General features: G+C 41.4%; 1 protein-coding gene across 1 annotated transcript; it reads right to left on the bottom strand.

The window, feature by feature from the left end:
• Positions 1 to 426: 426 nt before the first annotated feature.
• LOC114662228 (tripartite motif-containing protein 16-like) lies at positions 427 to 9,279 on the bottom strand. The gene is made up of 7 exons (XM_051934833.1): positions 9,250 to 9,279; positions 7,886 to 8,452; positions 7,189 to 7,284; positions 6,401 to 6,634; positions 6,159 to 6,318; positions 6,006 to 6,065; positions 427 to 1,423 (listed from the first exon to the last, which is right to left on the bottom strand). Exons 1-7 carry the CDS (start codon positions 9,277 to 9,279, stop codon positions 882 to 884), a joined length of 1,689 nt encoding a protein of 562 aa, XP_051790793.1. The 3' UTR covers positions 427 to 881.
• Positions 9,280 to 11,036: the final 1,757 nt, after the last annotated feature.

Below are 11,036 nucleotides of genomic sequence, written 5' to 3'. Positions count from 1 at the left end.
CATTTGATCCAGCCACCTTTCTTTTGAAGATGTTCTTCTCCCACTTTGTAGAAAAGGAGCCAGCAGTCTGATGCCCATCTTGGAAAGAAGTGAAGAGTTGTCGTTTAGAAAGCAAAGAGCTGTAGAAAACTGCTTTTTTTAAATGGTTTTTCAGACTCTGGTAGCATCGGATCTCACGGTCATCAGTGCTGCCCCTGCTCTGTCAAGGCTGGAAAGTAAAGTTCATGCTTATGCTTGATTTGAGTTACCAATTAACTTAGAACACAAGAAACTGGGACACGGGAGGGAAATGTGAGAAATTCAAGAAAAATCAATATGGACCCTGGGAGAACATGGAGATACCACACAGACAGGGACCAGGCCAGAACTTGAACTGAGTGTCCTGGAGCTGTGAACCAACAGTGTTAGCCATAGTAGAAATTAAAACAAGGACCATACTGGTTTATTAGATTTAATGTAATCTTTCATTTATACTCACTATTCAATATTTTCAAACCAAACTAGGATTTCATTTTCTGGGCGACGTGGACACAATTCTTACATCTCTCTTTGCGTGGCTGAGCTTAAATTTTACAGCAACAGTGCCACCTTGTGGCCACTGAGAGTACTGAACATAAATAAGGGAGAAGGAGAAAGGTCACCTAATGATGGCAGTTTTTAGATTTATGTTCACTGCATGAATGTAGTCTCACAGTCTGATCTTCTCTTAGTTCTCCTGTTGAAGACCTCCATGAAGGATTGAGACTCTGCTTACCCACTCCAGGAGGGGGTTCCAGGAAGAAGAATTCCATCACAATATGCTGATTTTTATTCTGTTCACTTCAAAATAACATGACAGTGTGTGTGACAGGAGACATGAAATGAACTGCATGTGACACCAGTCACTGGTCAGACAAGTTAAGAGGGCAGATTGTCACACTTGAGTCCCATCCAACACCAAACCCTGGATAGAGAGGCTCAGTGAAGGAGGTTTTGAACCTGTGCAGGAGGGTCATTGTGTCTGAGATGCCATAAAAGGCCAGAAAGCCTGCAGGATAGTCCAGATACACACCTATTCTGTGGCTGTGGGGTGCTCTGATTTCAGTCCTCACATTATTGTGCCACACAGAAAATGTGGACTCGGAGCAGATTAAACTCCAAGACTTGTCATTCCATCCAAGGAGAGACTCGTAACTCCATCCTTTCCTGCCAATCCCTTTATATGCGACTCCAATCTCGGCCCACTCACCGCTCCACTCGACCTCCCAGTAACAGCGAGTCCCACTCAGAGTCTCTCTGCACAGAACTTGGTGACAAAAGTCAAATCTGTTTGAGTGATCGGGGTATTGGGTCTCTGTCACGTGGCGTTTTACCTTCCTGTTCCCTTCAGACAGATCTAGCCATCGGTGTGCTGTGCTGGGGTCCAGGGAGAGTGGACAGGAGTCTGAATGAAAACAAAAGAAAAGAAGCGAAGTGAAGATATCTGCTGACATTGTGATGCAGGAGACTGGAACTGAGAGGAGCACAGAGACCAACACAAAGAATTTCTTTTCTGACCTTAAAAGACCACCATAACTGCTGTGATGTCACTCACTAAATGATTAATTTCTAAATCAAACATCTAAAATCAGTGAAATGAAGTGTTGCATTATCTAAGTGCTGGGAGTCAGAGGTGTGGTGCTTGAGTGGACCAGAAGAAGGCAGCACCACAGGGGAGTCCTTGTGTGTTATAAGGTGAGGTGAAGGTCAGCGTGGGGAACCACAGGACAACTGGAGCAGAACTGGCATCAAGAGTGAAGGCTTGCAGAAGGCGGAATCGACAAAGAGTGTAAGGAGTGTGGGATGGAAATGAATGTGAGGAAGACTCAAATAATGTTAGGGACCATCACAGATAAATATAAAAGTGGAGGGTCAACAATTAGAGATACCACAGATGCTGGGGTTAAGGGGAAAAGAAGAAAAGATCAAGCAAAGTAGAGCTTCTGGAATTGCAAAGAATTCATGAGAAGGACTCTGAGCACTGATTTAACCTTCTTGGCGTTACATCAAAAAATATGTGTAAAAAGCATTGCATTTTTACTAAATCTCATCTTTCTACTGTAAACCATACAAAACACTAAAGTGTAGAAAGTATAATAATGATACAAATAAAAATAATAATGATGATGAGTAATAATAATAATAAAAGGAACAGCACACTGTACATGTGCCAGTGATGTGAGTGTCCATTTCAATTTCACAGATTCACTTTGTCATCACTTCTTACAAGACGCCATTATGAGGCTAGGAGAAGATGCGTCTACACCCTGGCCCAGGTAACGCTCAGGCCTGATGCTTACACAACACGTGGTTGCCCAAGAAATGCATGGCTCTAACACTGTTGGCACTTTTACTTCCTGAGTAAACTGCAGGTCTTACTTGAGACTCATCTATACCATCACCCAAGAGACACTTGGGTCAAACACTAAGGAGATTAAAAAAGAAATATTGTCTAGTGTTAGGTTATGGTAGAGATACAGTGGTGTGAAAAACTATTTGCCCCCTTCCTGATTTCTTATTCTTTTGCATGTTTGTCACACAAAATGTTTCTGATCATCAAACACATTTAACCATTAGTCAAATATAACACAAGTAAACACAAAATGCAGTTTGTAAATGGTGGTTTTTATTATTTAGGGAGAAAAAAAAATCCAAACCTACATGGCCCTGTGTGAAAATGTAATTGCCCCCTGAACCTAATAACTGGTTGGGCCACCCTTAGCAGCAATAACTGCAATCAAGCGTTTGCGATAACTTGCAATGAGTCTTTTACAGCGCTCTGGAGGAATTTTGGCCCACTCATCTTTGCAAAATTGTTGTAATTCAGCTTTATTTGAGGGTTTTCTAGCATGAACCGCCTTTTTAAGGTCATGCCATAGCATCTCAGTTGGATTCAGGTCAGGACTTTGACTAGGCCACTCCAAAGTCTTCATTTTGTTTTTCTTCAGCCATTCAGAGGTGGATTTGCTGGTGTGTTTTGGGTCATTGTCCTGTTGCAGCACCCAAGATCGCTTTAGCTTGAGTTGACGAACAGATGGCCGGACATTCTCCTTCAGGATTTTTTGGTAGACAGTAGAATTCATGGTTCCATCTATCACAGCAAGCCTTCCAGGTCCTGAAGCAACAAAACAACCCCAGACCATCACACTACCACCACCATATTTTACTGTTGGTATGATGTTCTTTTTCTGAAATGCTGTGTTCCTTTTACGCCAGATGTAATGGGACATTTGCCTTCCAAAAAGTTCAACTTTTGTCTCATCAGTCCACAAGGTATTTTCCCAAAAGTCTTGGCAATCATTGAGATGTTTCTTAGCAAAATTGAGATGAGCCCTAATGTTCTTTTTGCTTAACAGTGGTTTGCGTCTTGGAAATCCGCCATGCAGGCCGTTTTTGCCCAGTCTCTTTCTTATGGTGTAGTCGTGAACACTGACCTTAATTGAGGCAAGTGAGGCCTGCAGTTCTTTAGACGTTGTCCTGGGGTCTTTTGTGACCTCTCGGATGAGTCGTCTCTGCGCTCTTGGGGTAATTTTGGTCGGCCGGCCACTCCTGGGAAGGTTCACCACTGTTCCATGTTTTTGCCATTTGTGGATAATGGCTCTCACTGTGGTTCGCTGGAGTCCCAAAGCTTTAGAAATGGCTTTATAACCTTTACCAGACTGATAGATCTCAATTACTTCTGTTCTCATTTGTTCCTGAATTTCTTTGGATCTTGGCATGATGTCTAGCTGTTGAGGTGCTTTTGGTCTACTTCTCTGTGTCAGGCAGCTCCTATTTAAGTGATTTCTTGATTGAAACAGGTGTGGCAATAATCAGGCCTGGGGGTGGCTACGGAAATTGAACTCAGGTGTGATACACCACAGTTAGGTTATTTTTTAACAAGGGGGCAATTACTTTTTCACACAGGGCCATGTAGGTTTGGATTTTTTTTCTCCCTAAATAATAAAAACCATCATTTAAAAACTGCATTTTGTGTTTACTTGTGTTATATTTGACTAATGGTTAAATGTGTTTGATGATCAGAAACATTTTGTGTGACAAACATGCAAAAGAATAAGAAATCAGGAAGGGGGCAAATAGTTTTTCACACCACTGTATATGGACATATGGGAAAGCAACTATTAAGAAGATGAAAAGTTTTGAGATGTGGTGCTACAGAAGGATCACGAAATTTAGTTGGACAGAGAAGGTGAGAAATGAGTGATAAAGAGGAAGGGTATAGAAAAGCTGATGGTGGAGGAGATGATGAGAAGAAAAATGTAATTCGCAGGAAATATGTTGAGGGGGTCAAGTAGGAAAATGGCACTCTTAATGATATACAGAAGGACAGATGGAACCAGAGCTTTTGGTTGATGAGTTAAAACAACAGTCAGCATCAGAAGAATGGACAGAAGCAGAAAAGAAAGGCAGAAGATGTGATGGAGTGAAAAGCTGTGATTGCCAACATTTAGACTGAAGAAGAATGAAACTCGACACACTCTGTAGCATAGAAAGCATAATAATTATACTAATAATAATAATGATGATGATGAGTAATAATAATAATAAAAGGAACAGCACACTGCACATGTGCCAGTGATGTGAGTGTCCGTTTCGATTACACAGATTCACTTTGTCATCACTGCTTACGAGACACCATTATGAGGCTAGGAGGAGACGTGACTACACCCTGGCCCAGGTAACGCTCAGGCCTGATGCTTACACAAGACGTGGTTATATCGCTGCCCTAGTAATGCACGACACTAACACTGCTAGCACTTTTACTTCCTGAGTAAACCGCAGTTCTTACGTGAGGCTCACCTATACCATCGCCCAAGAGACACTTTGTGACTAACGCTTTTAGCACTGTTTTTACAGCCCAAGTGACACTTGGTTCAAACACTAAGAAGGTTAAAAAAGAAATTATTGAGAACATACAGTACATCTATCTGGTGTTAGGTTAGGGTTGAGATACACGGACATATGGGAAAGCAACTATTAAGAAGATGGAAAGCTTTGAGATGTAGTGCTGCAGAAGGTTAATGAAATTTAGTTGGACAGAGAAAGTGAGAAATGAGTGATAAAGAGGAAGGGTATAGAAAAACTGATGGTGGAGGAGATGATGAAAAGAAAAATGTAATTCACAGGAAAAGTATTGAGGGGGTCAGGTAGGAAAATGGCACAGTTGGTGACACACAGAAGGACTGATGGAACCAAAACTTTTGGTTGATGAGTTAAAACAACAGTCAGCATCAGAAGAATGGACAGAAGCAGAAAAGAAAGGCCAAAGATGTGAGGGAGTGGACAGTTGTGATTGCCAACGTTTAGACTGAAGAAAATGCACAGGAAAAAGATGAAAATACAGTTATGTCAATGTTCAGAAAATTAAGATTCAAATGGCCATCTTGTGTTAATTTCAATTAACGCATAAGCAGTTATTCTTCAACCTCAATGAAACTCGACACACTCCATAGCGTAGTAAGCATAATAATGATATAAATAATAATAATAATAATAATGATGATGAGTAATAATAATAATAATATCAGGAACAGCAAACTGCACATGTACCAGTGATGTGAGTGTCCGTTTCGAATTCACAGATTCACTTTGTCATCACTGCTGATGATAGGCGTTTTTTACAAGACGCCATTATGAGGCTAGGAGAATGCAGCATAACACACCTACTAATCTGCCAGGTTGCTGTCCTTTCCGTAGTCAATTCCCACCCTGTTTCTAAATAGTACAAGGACAGATTTCAGCTTCTTGACACCCTAGAACTTGACTACATTGTTCGAGAAAATAGAAAAATGGACGAGCAGATGCATCTTTACTGTTTTTGAATAATGGAGTTAGTGTGTAATCTACTAGTCACCCTCACACACATTCTCTCTTAGTGGTCCCATGTGACCGCATATTGACCTGTTAATGGAGAGTCTTTGCCAACCTTCACTTAAGGATAGTAAATCATGACAATCTTCCCTTGAGATCATGTATACTCAACTTACGCTGCAAAAGTCCATTTCTACTCTTCAGATTCTGCAGGACGTGACTTGCATCGTCAGCCCCTTAGGAAAGAAAGAAACAATAAAAAAGCAGAATTTGAGCCACAAGCATTTGTGTCAAGCAGGATAACTTCTCTTCCCAACTCAGGGTCTCACCGGTCTTAATGGTCTTCACAAACTCCCAGCCACTCATCGCCTCCAGATTCTTCATCAGAGTAGAAAGGCCCTTCTTCAGTGTCTCAGGAAGAAAATCTTCATTAATGGTGACGTCAGTTATATCTTCATCTTCAGGAGGGGCACAGAGTGATGAAAACTTCTGCATGAGGAGAAGAGAACATGCAAGAGAAATGCTTGTGTATCAAATAGGCTTCCTGATGTAATTCAGATCGCCACCTCACCTTTAGGAAGTGGATGTGGTCGTCGGCCTGTGAGAGATCTGTCAGCTCTGCGTCTGTCCTCTTCAGCTCCTTGATCTCTCTGTCCAGTCGCTCAACAACGTCTTCGGTCTTTCTCACCTCCCTCCTCTCATAATCTCGAATCAGACTTCCAATCTCCAACCACAGCCTCTCAAGAGCTTGAAAGATGGACTTGAAGGTCTTCTTATGTTTCTGCAATTCTTTTTGTCTCAGGTACTGATAAAGAATACAGAAAACAGAAAGTCATTTCCATACTCTGTGTGTGTGTTCATCTTTCTATGTGTGTTAAGATTAAGGTGTGAGAGTAAACCAATAGTAAATCCAACAGTGAACTTGATGAGCTCCACTTGTCCCACAATAATATGATCTCAATGGCTATCAGATGATGCCAATGTCAAGAGTATTCCAAAGATCTGACGCCTGTTGAGACAGACCAGGCATCAGCATCCCATTGCTGATTTGATTTTATGTGACGTTAAAGATGTGTGAACTTGATTAGTTGGGTGAGTAAATGGTTACGTTAGAGACGTCTGTGCACATAAAGGAATATTCTGGTATGGTCTCATCGCTATTGTCACGTCACTGGTTTGGACTAAGCAAAATGTTGGGGCAGGTTTGTACGTGCCCATTAAAGTTTTGTATTTTATCCTGGTTATTAGTGTATTAGAATATAAAAAGCTTATTTTCCTTATTTCATAGCCCACTATAATTGTCTGTTCTCATCTTTCCCTACGTTTCGCTGTCACATGTGAACAGTACGCAAAACTCACCTGAATCCTCATTATGGTTCTCTTCATTTCCTCCAGTTTTTTCTCTTTCTCCTGAATTTGCTTTTTCATTTCAGTCTTTTTCTTTTCCAAATGACTCTGTGTGTAGAAAAAAATGGAGCAGAAATGTTTGAGGTAAAGGCAGGTGTGGAAGAACAAGGAAGACTAGAAAGGAAGGAATGGAAGGAAACAGGAGCCAGTGGACATCAGCAAAACATCTTGAAGCCAAATGTGTGAGGGACCTCAGGTACTGCACTGCAGTAGTCCAGATGTGACAAACCCAAAGCCTGGGCCAGGAGTTGTGCTGCATATCATATTGTGTTCCATTTAGGGTCTGTCCTGGACTGAATGACAGAGTACACTCATGCATACAAATATGGCCTCCCGTAAAGTGAGTTAATATGTTGACCAAACAGCCTCATGTTTATAGTACAAAACAAAGTAGGAAATCTGGGGAATAAAAAAAGAATATAACACAACGATGGAGGAAATACACCAAACCCAAATAGTCAGAGCTGTGAAGCAGGAACACTGTTTCTCACTTTTATATTAATTTCAGTGGCTATTGAAAAGCTAGACATGGGGGTGTATGTAGTGACTATTATTCCAATTGGAAGAATTTAATTGAACTCAACCCCAGAAGAACACCGGGACACCTTGCTCTCCAGGTCTCCATTCCCTTTCAAAGTGCTTTCCTTACCTGTCTCCCAGCTCTCTCCACATCAGGTGTCACTGTGTTGTGACTCTTATGCTCAGTCGCCGCACACAATAAGCAGATGAAGCTCTCGTCGGTCCTACAGAAGATTTCCAGAACTTTCTGGTGTTTTGTGCAGATTCTGTCCTTGAGATTTCCAGTCGGCTCCTCCAGTTTGTGTCTCTTGAAGGCTCCACACTCCCTGTGTAACTGGAGGTGATCCTCACAGTAGGAGGCCATGCAGGTCAGACAAGTCTTTGAAGATTTCCTTTTTCTTCCAGTGCACACATCACAGGGCACATCACTAGGTCCAATGTTGCTCTGAGATGGGGCAACGTCAGCCCTCACCTCCACTTCTTTTAAATCTGTTGACATGGCCTTTCTGTTAAGCTCTGGTCTCCCATCAAATATCTGTGTGCACTGAGGGCAGAGGTAGAACCCCGTTGTGTTGGACTTGTCCCAGTAGTTATTAATACAGTCCACGCAGTAGCTGTGTCCACACGGGATAGTGACCGGCTCCTTCGGGACCTCCAGACACACCAAGCAGGTGTGTTGATCCACAGACACTGAAGGCTGTAGCCATCATGAATTCAGTTTGGCAGATGGGCGTTATCTGTGAAGAAATGAAACCGAAATTAAATTCAATCCTACAGAGGAATGTCGACACGCCCTTCTACATGATGTTTGCAGCCCCCTGAGGCTGACAAAGACCGTACTGTACACTCTGACAGTCACGCTTTTAATGTCTTATTAACACTGACATTTGATCTTCATTGATCCAAAATTCCACCAGGAGTCACTTGCAGTATGTCTGCCTTATCTGAGTTCAAATGAATGTTATTACTGAAGATTGTTAGTGCTGATCCACAGACACAGAAGGTTTAGCAAAACACGTCTGTGTTGACAGCCAGTCTGAAGAAATGATGCTAAAAGATTCGGCAGGTGCATCTGATTGGATTTCCATGTGCAATCATCACATGATGGTCCAGTTAAAACAGTTTTACGTTTTCTGCCCACATTTAATGTCTAACACATTGATCACACCAATATTTGAATTTTAATTCTGCACTAACTGGCTGAGAGCCAAGGCACAAGATTTAGAGAAAGAGTATGAAAAACTATAGACCAATGAGTTGAGACAGAAGGAGATTTAGAATAGCGAAGGCTAGGAACACGGCTGGAAAGGATTTCAGTCAGAAAAAGCAAATGAAAGATCAGCTAGGTGTTGAATAAAAAAAAAATTCATGAGTAATATTTGGGGATAATTGGAGGTGGATTTGTGATGTTTTTTTTAAAAACCATTCTGTAGTAGATTTACTTTGATGTTCGCAGTCACTGTCCTGCTGCTGCACCATCTAACTTCTACTGACCTTCAGCTGGTGGACAGCCACACTGACCATTGCAATTTATTTTCCCTTTGGTGGTGGCAAGTTGTCCAGGCCCCGAGGGCAACAATAATGCCTCACATCACGTTACGCCATTCACTTTACTTCACTATTGGCATGGGGCACCCTGTTTACACCATACATACTGCTGAGTATTCTTCCCAAACAATTCGACCTCAGTTTCATCGGTCCACATTTTATCAGAAGTGGTTTGGAGTGTCTTTGGGAAACGTTACGCATACAGCGATGTTTTTTGTAGAGAGTAGTGGCCTCCTCCATGATGTCCTGCCAAGAACACCATGCCTGTTCAATGTTTTGTGTATAGTGGACTCATGGATAGAAATGTCCACCTATTCCAATGATTCCTTCAAGCCTTAAGCGGCTACACTTTGATTTATTTTTACCTCTATCATTGAGTGTTCTGTGTTGCACCTTTTGAGTTATTTTGGCTGGGCACCCACTTCTAAACAGAGTAACCACAGTAATAAATCATCTCCATGTACGCAAAATTTGATTGACCATAGACTAATGAATATCGAAATGAAATGACTTTGTAATCTTTTCCCAATTCATGGAATTCCTGACTGTACTGTAGATCTTCTTTTCTGCAAGGCATGCTTCACATCAACAGATGCTTCTTGTGATTAACAATCTCAAAATGTCTGAGCTTTTGCTTTTATAGATAAAAGGAGTTCTAAACCACACCCCCAGCTCCATTTCATTGGTTAGATTCCAGGTTTCCTAACTCCTGACTCCACCTAACTTTTGTTGAAGTCATTGCTCGAGGGGTTCACAGACTTTTGCCAATCTACACATGTGAATTTTTGAACGATGTGGTCAATATATTGAAGAACAATATAAGAACTGCTGTATTATCAGTTAATGCAGACCACGTTGATTATTTACTGCAACCTGGACGAAGATCAGATTTTAAGATAACTTTGTACATAAATGTGGTCATTTTCAAAGGGTTCACATACTTTTTGTTATTGCTGTATAAATCGAGTGACATGGAGATAAAGAGACCTTTTGAAAAAATAAAACACAATCAGAAAGATGCAGAAGCAGGTCATGGATGCAGTGGTCTCTTTTCAGCAGACTGAGGGTTGGTTGTTCTTAAACCAGTGCAGGATGGCTTGTGATCAACAGCCTCAAACTTACCTGACCACTAAATCTGGATTGCCATTTAGAATTTCAGTGATGGATGATAAACCCAAGGAGTGGACCTCCATTCTTTGCCATACTAACCACCCCTACTCTTTTTCTTTAGAAGTTCTCCAGAAAGAATTTAAAACTATAATTTATTAGCCTAAGATAAAACATGCAGCCTTTTAGATTTCAAATAAGGCAGCAAAGCATGAAAATTATATTGCACATTTTAGCACATGCTGATGAGAGTTGGGAAGTAACAAGGCAGTTAAGGGAGCTCCAGAGAAGAAGTTGTATGTGACAGAAATGAGAAAGGATGTTTAGAGTTACAAGGAAGGACAGAATCAGAAATGCAGTAAAAGAAGTATAGCTAAGAATTTACAGGAAAGTAGGATGTAGTGGTGTGGACATGTGATGAGAACAGACCATGAATATATGGGCAAAAGAGGGATGGGAATGAACGTCCACGGGAAGACAAAGTGAGGTGGATGGACAAAGTAAAAGAAGATCTGAAGAGGAAGGGTCTAACTGGGGAGGAGGTGCAGGACCAAGCAATATGGAGAAGGTTGATCAAGCACATCGACCCCACAAAGAGGAAGAAAAAGTTATTGTACTTCTCCTTC

This window comes from Erpetoichthys calabaricus, chromosome 12 (genome assembly GCF_900747795.2).
Source record: "Erpetoichthys calabaricus chromosome 12, fErpCal1.3, whole genome shotgun sequence".
Taxonomy (NCBI): Eukaryota; Metazoa; Chordata; class Cladistia; order Polypteriformes; family Polypteridae; genus Erpetoichthys; species Erpetoichthys calabaricus.
The sequence above is the reverse complement of the archived record's forward strand: the minus strand, read 5'-3'. Positions and strand labels throughout refer to the sequence as shown.

Bases quoted from the DNA above. Each gene is read 5' to 3' on its own strand.
- LOC114662228 (XM_051934833.1), bottom strand. From the start codon at position 9,279: ATGGTCAGTGTGGCTGTCCACCAGCTGAAG. The intron at 6,635-7,188 runs GTGAGTTTTGCG...ATTCTTTATCAG, and splicing joins GAACCATAATGAGGATTCAG to TACCTGAGACAAAAAGAATT. The intron at 6,319-6,400 runs GTGAGGTGGCGA...CTCCTCATGCAG, and splicing joins ACCACATCCACTTCCTAAAG to AAGTTTTCATCACTCTGTGC.